This window comes from Ursus americanus, chromosome 16 (genome assembly GCF_024610735.1).
Source record: "Ursus americanus isolate L20-20 chromosome 16, mUrsAme1.1.p, whole genome shotgun sequence".
Lineage (NCBI taxonomy): Eukaryota > Metazoa > Chordata > Mammalia > Carnivora > Ursidae > Ursus > Ursus americanus.
This window is the reverse complement of record NC_142142.1, coordinates 22,434,009-22,448,684: the sequence shown is the minus strand read 5'-3', so window position 1 is coordinate 22,448,684 and position 14,676 is coordinate 22,434,009. Positions and strand designations below refer to the sequence as shown.

Here is a 14,676-nt window from a genome sequence, read left to right as displayed (position 1 = left end):
CATCTGATTTCATCCTCCTTCCTGAAGAATTTCCTTTAATATACTTGATAGTACTGTTTGCTGGTGATGAATCTCTCCCCTTTTGTTTGAAAAGCTTATATTCCATCCTCAGTTTGGAAAGTTATTTGTGTTTAGTGTAGAATTTGCTTGGTATGGAATAGTTGGATTTTCTCTTGTCTTTCAGCACTTTGAAGCTATCACTTCATTGCCTCTTGACATGCACAGTTTTTGACAAGAACTCCATCTTTCATCTTCTGTTTATTTGTAATGTATCTTTTTGCCCCCTTCAGCTGTTTTTATGTTTTTCTCTTTGTCCCTGGTTTTCAGCTTTATTATAAGTTGACTTACATGGTTTTGTTTGTGTGTATTCTCCTTGGGGTTCATTAGATCCTTGGATCTATGTATTTGTTTTCATCAAATTTGGGGGGGAAATTGATAACTATTTCTTACGTGTTTTTCCTCTTTCCCTTTGTCTTCTCTCATGTCAGGACTACAATTACCTCTATGTTATACTAGTTGATATTGTGCCAAAGGTCACTGAGCCTCTGTTCATCTTTTTTCCTAATTTTGTTCTCTGTGTGGTCCATTTAGATAGACTGTAGTGCTAGGTCTTTAAGTTTAATTATATTTTCTTCTGCAGTGCCTATTTTTCTGTTAACCCGTCAGTTTATTTATGATTTTAAATATTGCATTAATCTCTAGAATTTCCAGTTAGGCCTTCAAAAAATCTTCCATTTCTTTTTTCATCATGTTGATGCTTACCTTTGAATACAGCATGTTTCTCATCACTGTTTCAGTGAAATGTTTGATAAGTCCATCATTTTTGTCATTCTGGGCCCGTTTCTGTATTAGTTGGCTAGGACTTGCTTCCATAACAAAATCCCACAGACTGAGTGGATTAAACAACAGAAATTTATTTTCTCAAATCCCTAGAGGCTGGAAGACTAATATCAAGATGCCAGCAGGGCTGATTTCCCCTGAGACCTCCCTCCTTGCCTTGCCGATGACCACCTTCTTGCTGTCTTTTCATATGGTCTTTTTCTCTGAGCGTGTGCATTCTCTCATGTCTCTTCGTGTATCCAATTTTCTCATATGAAGACATTAGTCAGATTGAAATAAGTCTCTAAAGCCTTATTTTAACTTAATCACATCTTTATAGCTTTTATCTCCAAATACAACTATATTCTGAAGTACTAGGGGTTTGATTTTCAGCATAACAAAGTTTGAGCGGACATAATTCAGCCCATAACACTCCTAGTAATAGTTTATAAAATTCTTGGTGATTTCCTATTGAGTACTGTACATTGTGAAGTTTAGATGTTAAATGCCAAATTTTGATCTTCTCTTTTCAATACTGTTGGACTTGTTTCTGGCATGTAGTTTTGTGACTTGGGTTCAGTTTGATCTTTCTGGGTATAGATCCAGAGCACCTTCAGTCTAAGGCTAATTTTACCACCATCCACCCTGCCTCTTGCAGGTAAAGTGATAACTTTCTAGAACACTACCCATTGCCCACATATGATATGTAGATCTTTCCGTTCTGGCTTGCGGGACTATGAATTCTTTACAACCTTGTGTCAGCTCAGAATTGTTTGCTTTATGGCTCCCTGCTAGTTCTTTATCCAGATTCATGTAGTTTCCTCTCACACATGAGCACATCAGTACTCAGCCAAAGACTTGAGGATAGAGCTTCCTTCTGTAGATCTCTCTTCCCTTCCACAAATTCTAGAACTTAGTCCTCCACGAATTCCATTCTTTGTCTCTTAAACTCAGTGAGACCCCCCTATCTTGGCTTGAGTTTCTCTGTGCTGCAGCCTGTAGAATGCCTCCAGGTCATAAGCAGAGACAGTTGCCAGCAACTAGTTTTCTCACCTTGGTTTTTCTCTTTTTCTTAGGAATCACTGTTCTGTTCTACCTACTCTCCAGTATCTGAATATACGTCTCTCATATATTGGGTTTTTCCCCTAGATTTTCAATGCATGAGGGTAAATCTCATCCTAACTACTCTATCATGGCTGCAAGTGAAAGTTCTATTTTTGTAGTTCTTTGTGTTCATTTTTCAAGGTGAAAAATTTAAGTAAAACCATTTTTTTAAGGACTTATTATAAAATCTTGGTACTCACTTAAATGGATTTACTGGGTTTTTTTCAGCACCACTTATTCTCAGATAAGATAATGAGGACATACTATATTTATCCAAGATATGATATGAATTGTTAATCATTTCGGTATCCTAGGAAGAATTCAATGCAAATAACAAACTTCGGAGGAAGGTTGATGTGAAATACCAGTCATTTCCTGGGATTTATTTAGTCTATTTGTTAGGGATATGTATAATTTATCGACTAAAATTTTATGTTAGCAAACAATAAAACCTGCTTGGCATTTGGTGTGGTTATTATAGTGCATAAATAAAAAGGAAAATATATACAGATTAGTATGCTTTTGTTTCAACATGAATATAAATTAGTTACTTAGAATTATCCTTTCAAATTGGTAATAGCTTTTCTTTCTTTTACTCATCACTGCCCATGACAATTCATAGGATCTTTAGAAAAATGCATATAAAACATCTAGTAAGAGAAGACTGATATGATCCAGTGTGTATGGACATCTATCATTTGCTGCTCTTGATTTGGTTTCTGCATGTAATGGAAAGGCTAAGGGTAGACGGCTCACTTTCTGTCTGATAATAAGCAAATCTGTGCTCATAGTTACATTCTTTGAATTGCCCTGAATTCTAGCGGGGAAGGAAGGCACGAAGTACATAAAATATCTTCATGGTGATCACTTACATTTGGAAATAATTGGGAAATTAATTCAGTATGCAAAGCAGCAAGAAATGAACTTTGTTAATACCTTAAACATGATCCCGACACATACTTCTTATTATGTTCTTCCTAATTTTCCACCTGATTTTCCATTTTCTCCCTCTTTCTCACCAGGAAAACTGTTGGTGTTTTCTGCTGCGGACCCAATTCAATTTCTAAAACTCTTCATAAACTGAGTAACCAAAACAACCCATATGGGACAAGATTTGAATACAATAAGGAATCTTTCAGCTGAAAGACTTTAGGAAGAACCAGGACTCTGAACATGGAATGAGTGCAATTTCTAAGACTTTGAAGCTCAGCTGAATCAAGTAGCTGTGTCATGCCAAAGAGTAACAAGGTTTTCTTATTTATGATTATTTAAAATGGAAATGCAGAGGATGTGGCAAGATGACAGGTCACATTACATGCTTAATCTGGAAACCAAAGAGGCCCTGAAGAATATTTGCTGTGATGATTCACTTTTCAGGGCTCAGATGAAAAGAAAAGCATTAGATGCACACTGTTGATTTTTATGGCAGATTCCAGAACTCCCTAGCGAGGCGCTGCCCTTGCTCACTGTGAGGCTGATAGCCTTGGTCCTCTTTAAATTGTTTTTGGTTGAACAAATGCAAGATTGGAAGAAATTAAAAATGCATTGAAATTCAGATTACATTTTCTACGTGAGTATAAACAGAGTAGCTTTGATTTAGGAAAGCTCCAGGCAAATATAGTAGATGTTTGAAGATACAGCACAGGACTCTCTATTAATACGGGTACTTTGTGTCTCCTCTTCCTCACTACTGATGCTAATACCTCTATTTGATGTCTGTGGACTTAATGCTGAATGAACTTTGGTAGATGTTAATAGAGTATCTATTTTTATATTTTTCTTTCTTCTTTTTTCCTCTGTGGAAATCTGCCCTCTTTTGCATGCATTAGATATGATGATTTAATAGGTCCTTTTCATCTGCAATTTACTTAATCTATTACTGTTGCATAGTAATGAGGAAAATACCATTACTGTAAATCATAAAGGAATATATAGACTAATAACTTTTTCCCTTGTTCAGCATTCTGGCCTCCGTTATTTTTATTTACTTTTTCCCCCAGCATAGACTGTCTTATTTTTCGTCTCTGAAGGTACTTTGTTTAATTTGCACTATGAAACTGAAGAGCATTGTGCCTCTTAGTGGTCACTGAGATATAAGATATCTCTCTTTTACCCCATACTGTTTTATACTGGAGACATTGAAAGTGCAGTCACATTCCTGAACAACAACAACAAACACCCTGTACTTTACTTTCTATACAGGAGGAAATACTTCATTAATTATTTGAATTTAAGTTCAGAATCGGGAATATTATTTGTTACACTATCTGGTTTTCTGGATCTTGCTGGGAAATTATTGAGTTTAAAGTCACTGTTGGGACGATACTGGATGATCCTATCACTTTATGCTCACTGGTCATTACATTCTTGGCCCAGAGGAAAACTCCACTTCCCTACTTAAAGAATTAAGTCATTAAGTCATTTTTGCCCTTTAGTGATTTTGTTTTGTAGACATCTATCAATTGCTATCAAATAGAGCACACTGCTGAAATAAGCAGAATGACTTATCTTGCCTTTGTTAAAATTTTGCATGGTTTCACAGAACATGATAGATGCTGCTGTCATTTTTTGCTCTGATTCACCAATAGCAATCAAGCATGGTAAACCATCTAGCATTGAATGCCCATGAACATGTTACTTATAGATATTTCTTCCTTCCCTTGGAATTCTTTCTTCTTCCTTCTGTGGAAGGAAGGCGAGTCAGAAAAAGATATGGGAAATGTGCAATGTTCCTACAGATTTAGCTCTGAAGGCATATTTGATAACCAGTACATCTTGGCAACACTTTCTAAATTAAAAAGAATTTTCATAAAAACACATAACAGAAAGAATGAATAAAAAGAAATTTGAGTTAGTAGAGGCTTGATGTTCAATACTGACTCTTTGCTGATCATAGTTTATTGATGTGATTATATTAATACCCCTTAATTTCAGTAAAAGAGGTGGAAGATTTTTTCAGAAAAGGAAACATCTTTCCAGGTGGGTCTGTTATTCTAGATGAACAGCCTTGTCTCTTTGAAATTCTAGTCGATATTCAAACATGAAGTGTTAAATACAGGTCACCTTTGCTTCTGTAGGTAGTGATAAAAGTAGGTTTTCATCGTGCATGTAGAAAAGAGTTTTGTTTTGAGGGATTTTTTTCCTCTGGGGCTATGTCTTGTCCTACACGTCTTAAAACATTCATGTCAGTGACAATAAATGTTAAACTTGAAATGGTATCATGAGATCTCTATAAGCGCACTTTACCTTTGCAACAAATAAAGCAGGCAGTGTTTTTTCACAAATGATGCAAGTTGGAGAAACGTAATCTCTTTGCATCTACACTAGCATGAGAGTCTTGGGGCATTGAGTTCTGCAGGTGTGGATGTCACTGGCCCATGGTGTGACTGTGGCAAGTTGCTCCCACGCTGAGATTAAGACTTCTCATTTGGACAAGATTAGTAGTTATTAATCTTTTCTGGATAATGTATCTTTTTGAGAACCTGATTAAAAATGAATATAATGACATTAATACAAAATATTACATGCAATTTTGGGGAGCCCACAATCTCCAAAAGCAAGGAACCCAATTTAAGAACCTCTGACCAAAATAATCAGTCACTGTAGGCCTCTCTACTTATAATTTTTTGTGATTTTTTTGTAAGAAACTATCCTTTTTTGTAAGATTATAATATGAAATTAACTCTGTGGACAAAGGCAAGGAAATTCTTTTTATATACCCTCAAACAGAGAATCCAACAGAACGTTCCCTCAGTTTTTAATTTTAGGTCTCCTGCTTTATGCAAGGGAAGGCTGTGATTTTATATATCCATAATAATAAAAGACTTAGATTCATATAATACATATATACATACCACACATGTATTCACGGTTTACTTTTTTTTTTCTTTTTTTAAATCAGTTTAAAAATGAAATGATAGTTTTTTGTTCTTTGGCTTTTTTTTCATTTAGCAACATAAAATGCCAGCTGGGTGATTGTGATAATAGAAGCACTTAAAACAAAAAAATGAAAGCAATATAGACAAAGCATAGGCTGAATTGATTTACTCTCTATATCCAAGTTACTTACAACTCCCCAAATTACTGTTTACTTGGAGCATTCACAGCAGGTAATAGACTGAAATCATAAGGCATTGCTAAAGAGGCTGGTCAGAGGCAAATGGGCCATTGTCACCAACAGATAATGCTAGTGCCTAAGAATGTTTATGATACTAAAGAGAAAAAAGACTTAAGAAAAAAATTTTTTTTTCCTTAAGGTTAACCCAGCTGGAATGGTGTTGTTTTTAAACAAACTGATGAGACACATTTTTAGCTGCTACTTATGATAAACATTTCCTTTTCGTGTGCAGTCCAGGACATTTTCATATCCAGTAATATTATAAAAACATAAAAGGCTGAAGTTAGGAGTACTCATATTTTGTGGTCGTGAACACCGAGGCATAAAGGAAGATGGTAGCTTGCTCTGTCCTCCACTGGCTGAGATGTATGGCGCAGAGAATATGTAGTCATATCGCAGTAACGTTATGGTGACAGGTGGCGACTGCACTTACTGTGGCGGGGAAAAAAGGCATTCATTGAGTTTGTCACAGAGCTGAAACTGGAGTTCAGCCTTCCTTATCTCTGCTACTGAAGGGCGCTTTCCCCTCCCCATGACATACACATCTAATAAGATGCATCTAGTCCCATTAGTTTGAGTCTCCCTGTAAACTCTATTTAGTGCGAGGTGGAAAATAAGGTACTATGTGTTAATTCCAGATTCAAATGTAGAAAATCACACTCTTCTTCCCATTATCTTCTGATTCTAAATGTGTTAGTCTTTTATGTTTTGCCAATTAGAACCTATTTCCAGAAATCTCTTTTAAAATATGATGATTGTGTCGAAGGGATTATGTTCTCCAGAACTTTGAAGAAATGTGGAATAGTATGGTTTCTAGGAAATACTAATATTTAACTTTAAATTTAGATTCATAAACAGAAGTCATAACTTCCCAGCTTTCTAACCATCCAGGGAAATGTTGATATTAAAACAGACAATTATTGTTCTCTACCCACATGACCATTATGTTCAGGAGAAAAGAATCAGCTTTTTTTAATGAGTGAGACAGGAAATAAATGAAATCAAGCATAATGAACATTTACTTCAACCAGCACAGAGCAATAAGAACTCTGTCTCCTTCTGTCTAAATCTCCACTCCATTACCCCAGCTTCTTTATCCCATACTGTGGTATTCTCAAAGGACAAAGTTGCAAAAGCTAGCTAGATGAAGTTTTCCAAAGGAAAGAAGCAGAAGACTTCCAAATACTTAGCAAAAAAGGGTCCGTTAAGAGAGAAAAAGAAAAATGGCCATGCCAGCCACTTAAAATAAGCAAAGAGTTCAGCAATGTTGCTTTCGAACAGAGACCAGAAATTTTCTTTGAAGTGAATATACAGAATGTTTAGTTTTTCCTATACAAAATTGTTAAATTCCTGTTAATAAAATCTGAAAATGGATTTCTTATTTTAAACACTGTAGAGAAATTACCAGTAATCTTACTGCAGTGTTAGGCTACAAATTAAGAATTGGTAAGAGCAAGAAATGCCTCAGAAGAGCAAAACTAGGACGAAGAAAAAAAAGGAGTCAAAGAAAGAAAAATTACTGAACACATCAGGATGTGATTATGCTTTTCTTTTCAGAACTTGATAGATGTTCAAATGTTTGGCAGAACTGGCTATTGCTGTGGCTTGGGAAAATGTAAAAGAATGTAATGTTTGGTTTGTTTCTAGGGTCCTTTCACATTTTCACTGTGACTAGAATTTTAGCAGAAGCTTCACCTTTGATCAGAATTACATCTGGCTTCTAGGAGAATTAGATCTTTCATGAGCTGCTGGTTGACCTGGAGACAACCCCGTCATTTAGATGAGAACCAGCACTATGTAAATGCTCTAATATATGTAGCAATAAAGAAGGGGAGTCTGCCAGGCCTTTCTTCAGTTGCATACACTGCACATTAAAATTCTGTCACTGCAAGGTCATATTTCTCAGCTCTCATCCTTGCACCCAGAGAATGAAACCTTCTTCACAAATGCAGATGCTGAGAAACAGTTCTGTCTTATAACAGTGTCTGTTCACCTATATCTGCACATTCATTTGAAACTGGTTCTCAGTTAGGATGACTATATAATTCATTTTAGTGGTGAGAGATCTCCACAATGTACAAAATGGGGGCCTTGCTTGTCTGCTAAAAATATATATGTCAGCCAACCCATTGGCTAGAGAGAAAGCAGTTCCATCTTCTAGGTTTTCCTCTCCAACTGAGTCTTAAAAATGATGTAAACTACCTTACCACACACATGTTGGAATGTGACCTGAGTTGTACTCCATGTTCTGTGATTCAATGTACTGCACAGTTTATTCTTGATTCCTAGGGACTGTCCAGTTTAGGAAAATTCTAGCTCTTTGGTCAGCTTAGCATCGTAACCACCCACCAGGTGTGATTATATCCTTCTTTTAAAGATGACCACCATTTGCTGACCAAATGGCATTGACAGGAACCTTTCTTTCATTTTTTCTCTTCTCATTAAAATTTGATTCAGATTCAGAGTTGGGAAAAGTAGAAATTGCTTTCACAAGTAGGAATGATTGACTGCAGTTCTGATTATCCTGAGAGTGCCAGGGTCATCATTTTATCCAACCACCTCCAGCGTGTAGAGTAAATAGGCCCTAGGATAGAAATCCAAAGACTCGTAGACTTTATCCCTGAAGAGTATTAGACTCTGTACATGAAAATGCATGTAATTTCTACCTCTGCCTACATCCCTTTTACTGGGATGTAATGGAGAAAGCATGTGGGGAAGAAGGGGAAAAAATGCTGAGGTAAGAGAAATTTCCTGGGTTAATCTTCCTTAGTAAGATTTTTGCTAGCATAGTAAAAATGAAACAGTGCTCTGAGAAAGTAAAAACACATGCTTTTATGAGTCACCATCCATTGTACCTGAAAGGCTTAGTGTTTAATTATGTTTTCTGGGCAAGTAGAGAAATACCCGCAAGCAAATAATCACCACTATCTATCTTTGTTTTTCTGAGATTGCCATAAACAAAGTTGCCTGTTACGCCCAATATAGCTGCCTTCTAGATTCTGCTTAAGTAATTTTGATCAGGCCCAATGTGGCTAGAGATACCTGTATTGATCTATGATGGTCAGGCTAGGAATTACTGGAGGGTGATATAAGCCATCCTACTTAAGGTTCGATGGAGGAAAAAGCAAGTGTTTATGAGACATCCCACTGAATTAAAACCAAGACCTATATCTTAGAACTAGAAACAATTCTATAGAAGGAAAAAAAGCACTTAACTGTAATTATTTTTTTCCTAGATGGAATAAAATTAATTTTTTTTAACTCTTACCAAAGATACTTCACACTATATATCTTCATTAAAGCTTGTGTTATTTTATAGATATTTGTGTTTAAATTGTGTGTGTGTGTGTGTTTGAGAGAGAGATAATTGCCTGAATGATAATGACATTCTGCAATAATGTATAATGACACTTTCCAGCTTTCATAATAAGCATTCAGTGGTGGCGGTTTTGCAATGGGAGGAAGCACAGTCCTATCAAAATATGAATTCCTCAGCAATCCAAGTGTGGCATTTGATTCTTGTCTGGCTAAATGGGGGTGTGGGTTTATACCTTGCTAGAGAGGAAGCGCTAACACAGAGTCAATACTTGCAAAGATTTGGAAAATTATATATAGTTATTTTTAATGTAACTTTATTATTGTAAAGACATGGTATGTTTGTAGAAAACCTTTATTGTTTTAGAACATGACATAGTGTTTAAAAGCTAAACAAAAAAAGGTTGGACAAATATACTTAAAATCTCTCTCATGCTGGGTTTGGGATTTTGGTTTTATTTTTGTTTTGGGGGTTTTTTGGGGGGTATTATTCCTACATCTCATAATTGTGCCCATTGAAATACTCATGCAATTTTAAGATGTCAAAATTACATATATTTTTTCTGCATAGAAAATTAATAAAATATAATATGTTCATTATGAAGTCTAAACGTTGAGTTTTTATACTTTATCACTGAGGATTTCAGTTTTACCTAAACATTGAGTTTGCCATAAATATTTACACCAATACAGCCACTCCAGCTGAGAGGATTTTGTTTGCAGTATTCCCCTTTATCTGCGGTTTTGCCTTCCATGGTTTTGGCTTGACGCAGTCAACCGTGACCCGGAAGCAGATGATCCTCTTTCTGACGTATGGTCAGAAGGTCAATACATAGTAGCCGCGTAACGCTACGTCAAGGTGCCTGTGTTATTCACCTTACTTTGTCTCCTCACCTCAGCATTTTACCATCTCACATCATCACGAGAAGAGGGGTGAGTACAGTAAAATATTTTGAGAGAGAGAGAAAGACCACATTCACATAACTTTTATTATAGTATATTGTTACAATTGTTCTATTTCATTATCAGTTGTTTTTAATCTCTTCCTGTGCCTAACTTACAAATAAAATTTTGTCGTGGATAAGTATATGTGGGAAAAAAATAGAGTATATCTAGGGTTCAGTACTATCTGTGGTTTCAGGCATCCAGTGAGGGTCTTGAAATGTCTCCCCTATGGACAAGGGGGTATTTTTCCCAACATATCACCATCTCCCTTTTTAGAAATCTGTGAATTACACAAAATAAAAAATACTAATAGAATCATTCACTCACAGGTTTGCCTGACATTTATATAGGTGGGATATGAGCAGCTTGGCATAAGCTTTCAAAGACACACCTGTGTTCCAGCACCATCTGAAAACTAGTTGTGTGATTTCCCCCATCAGAATAATGCACACTAGAATCTTCTCTAAGATTCATTCCATGTTGTGTTTCTGCATTGGCTGTGAACTTGTAATTTGATAGTGGACAGGATGAGTGAAAGTGCTTCAGTATATATGATTGTGGTCACTTTTAGGTCCTAAGGTATGCCTCACCAGGTACACAAAGAGGGAAAGCCTTTTGCATCAGCAGAGTGAAAAGATATTTGCTTCAGAGTACCCATCTTTATAAATGTTACATTAAACTATTATTCATTGTTTCTCTAATCTAAAAGTCATTCATGGACCAAATCAATTGCTACAGTGCTCTAATTTTAGAGCTTTTATAAGTGGTGCCTTGTTTGTAGGGTTTAAGCAAGTTACTTCACTCTGTAGTACTGCATTGTTCTCAATTCCTACCACATTGCAGTCCTTTGAGTGATTTATTTTCAAAGAATCTGCTTTCCTCAGATGGTGTCTTGCCTCCTGTATTTTGCCAGGCTGTCATGCATTCAGTAATGGGCATTTCAATAGGTCAAGTTCAAATGCATTTAAAGGCAAGATTAGCAGTTATGTGCTTGCATTCCCTATGTGCATTATTTGCTTTATGTCACAATGGGGTCATGAGTGCATGCTTTAATAGCATTAGTGTTGTAAAATTACTCAACAGCAGCAGCCAGTGAGGGAAAACCACAAAAGATAATTGGGAAAAAAATGTTTTGGGGGTACGCAAATCAAGGAGACTTTGATGTAAATCTCAATCCTGAAGATTAAAAGTTCCTCTAAAATGCCTTCCTTTATTCATATTGATGACCCTGCTGTCAGGAATGTGTTTGCCAGAGCTCAAAAATATGAAAATGTGTGACAGTAGAAGTTCCTCATCAGACTTTTTATTAGGCAATGAAATCTATAAGAAATCTTTTTAAGTGGCTTGTGTTACAGAGGCCCTGTTTGCAGCTTTGTGATATGTGTGTCGTAAACTGGGAGATGTAAGCAAACATCTAAAACTTGGTTTTGTATTTCAGATATAGACCCAAGGTATTGTGTAAAAAATACTTCTTTGACTTAGAGTGACTGTTAATTGTGACAGATTTCAAAGTCACCTTGCACGCATTTTGACAAGGTAAGTTCTGAAATTAAATTTCCAGTTTGTTCTGACAAAAGACGTTGGTAGGAGGTTTTGATTACTAAACAGACGCAGGCTTCAAGTTTTTAAAATAGCTGTCTGTTTGCCTTAGGTTTCTTTTATGGTGGTTGTGAGAAGTAGTTAATTATTTATTTTTTAAATCCCTGATGGGATACTTACAGGGGAAAAAAAACATTTGGTCTTTCAAAGCAGATGGAAACAATACGTCTAGTAATGTGTTACAACTGTGTGGGCTTTGTGAAGCTTTCCTTTTGGAGGTGTTGGCCCTACCCTTTAACCTGTCAGTAACCGGAAGGGTGCTTCCAAGTAGATCAGCGGGCAGACAGCCCTGGGAGCCGGGAACCACCCTGTGATCAGAAACTGTCCTATGTTCACAGTTTCTCTTTTCCATCATTTAATATAGACTCCATTCTTTACCTGTTTCCTTGAAACCAACTTTAACCCAGAACCTTTATTAGGACTCTCAAGCACATATTTTTCATTATTTTTTTCTGTTGTTATCCTAGGCAGCTATAGATCTCAAACCTCCCGGGTCCTGTAGCCTATTTGTTTAGGTCAATGGATTAACCTAGGCTCAGCTTCTGTCTCTTTTCCATTCAACCCCTGAATTAAGCTACTATCCTTGGTTGAGTTTCCTTTGTCTCTGGGCTTAGGGGGGGTCACGCAGGCCTGACTCATGCCTGCCCAGCTACGTCCCTCTATGCCCACGGTCACTGTTGCTGCCATTCACAAACAGTATATTGTAGAACCAGGTAACATTATGGTAAACTGAAAGATAGAGTTTATTTCTGTGTGTAGTGATGCTGTAGTTACAGCTGAGTCTTGTTTGTCTGGTAGTTTGTTCTGTGAAGATGCCACGCACACACACCCATTTAGGTTCTTGGGAGCCTCTGACCACGATACTTTTATCAACCAGTCAATATGTGTGTTCCTTATTTAATACATATTGTTGATCCATTGACATGGAACTCATGGCCAACAGCACTTGTAACTCATGCCTGAATGAAGTTTATCTAACAGTATGTTTTCTAAAAGACACATCACAGCCACCTTGCACTTAGGAACACTAGACAGGACTTCATTATCTTTGTGGGCCATTTTAAACAGCAAAATCACCAAGAAAAATCATAAACATGCAAAAAATGTGGCACTGAATGGACCAAGAAAAGGACAGCAGTATGGGAGCTGGAACAAGAAGGCAGAGAGATGCCATATTTCATATCATCTAGGAACATGGGCCTCAAGTGACTCCAATTTTTCATTGTTCTGTGCAGGTTTGCAAATGACCAGGGAAGTACAGCAAGTATTGATTTGGGGGTTCCAAAAAAAATTGAGCAAGTAGGTGACTGGCTCATAAGGAATCCATGAATAACAAGGCTATGAATGATCCATGTCTACTTTTCCTGGATATGGCGACTGGGAAGGAAGATTCTGTGCCTTTTTTGTAGCTTTCATCTTTATTCTTCCCACTTATTACTGATTTTGAGCTAACCTGGAGTGTCTTTTCTATAGGTGAGAAAAATACTTCTCCAGCTTGACCTACTTCTCTTCTAATCCTTTCCCTTCTTCCACCTCAAAAATAGGGAATATTAATTTGGACAGAGTATGGAATTTTTATTGGCTCACATTCATTAGTAGGCATGGTTATTGTGTGTAAAAGATTGTGCATATACTTGTGTTCAGAAAAAGTTAACATCCAGACCTGTGACTTCTACCCTTCTAAGAAAGTCCTGCTCGCAAGATTGGCCATTTGCTGGCATCCAGGATTCTAGATTTCGGGAGTGTTCCCACCACCCTAACTGATAAAAGTGGCTCAATATGACTAAACTTTTGTGTAAACAATAAGGTTTACATTGAACACCTGCTTTTCTTCTGGGAGTCAGGAATTTTGATAAGTGCTAGGATCCCCAACAAAAATTTTGAGTTTCCAGTGAGCTTCCCTTGTAGACAACACTTCACAATTTGTCATCACTTGTTGCTGGAGGGATTCTGTGTATGTTGTATTGACTCCACTAGGAGGGACTCTTGGAAGTTGTGCCTCATTCCCTGTGGACTTCACCCCACATACTTTTTCCACTTACTGATTTTGCTTTGTGTCCTTTTGCTGTAATAAATCTTAGTTGTGAGTACAGCTGTACGCCGAGTCCTCCTAGAGAATCACTAAACCCGTGTCATATTGGGCATGCTGACATAACCTGCATGCCTCTCAGTATCTTGTCTCTCACTACTCTTCTGTGTGCTGGGAAGGCAAGTGGATGCAGGACCTTATCCCACACTCTCAGCTCTCTCCTCTATTTCCTCTATTCCGTGCATGTGGCTGACTCGTAAAGCAGCCTGTCTGAAAGTTGCTGTCTTCTTTGTCGTGTGTCTTTTCTCTCTTCACTTTCTTTTCTCCATCCAACAGACTAACGGCAGTAAATGCCCTGGATCTGGAGTCACCCTTAACCAACAGCTGAGGACTCCATTTGAAACTATTGTTTACATACTCTGTATCAGCCTTGCTTTACCAGAGAGCCCTATATTGGGGTTAGACACTGGCCCAGTAAACTAACACCACTTTTTCTCTTCTTTGCATCTTGTTGACCTCTTATACAATCCCTGATACGCACAAAATATGAGTACCTGACACAAAACAGAAGTTGGCAGAGCAGGATTCAAACATTCTTTGATTGCTTTGTTAAATATCATGAGGATACCACCCATACTGCTGATACTCCTCATCTGCTTCTATTTTCTACCCATCCTCTTCTCCAACCTGTCTGTTCCCATCTTTTCCTTAGTGGGCTATGCTGTGAGGATTAGTTGTTCTAAGATAT

General features: G+C 37.1%; 1 protein-coding gene across 5 annotated transcripts in view; it reads left to right on the top strand.

Annotated features, from left to right (window-relative positions):
* The window catches only part of NOX4 (NADPH oxidase 4), a 184,165-nt gene extending 173,212 nt beyond the window's left edge, over window positions 1–10,953 (top strand). For all 5 annotated transcript variants that reach the window (XM_087868214.1, XM_087868213.1, XM_087868216.1 and 2 more), the window contains one exon: window positions 2,946–10,953. In XM_087868214.1, the coding sequence (XP_087724340.1) occupies window positions 2,946–3,066 (121 nt within the window). In that variant the 3' untranslated portion in view covers window positions 3,067–10,953. The remainder of the gene's footprint in view (window positions 1–2,945) is intronic.
* The last annotated feature ends 3,723 nt before the right edge of the window (window positions 10,954–14,676 follow it).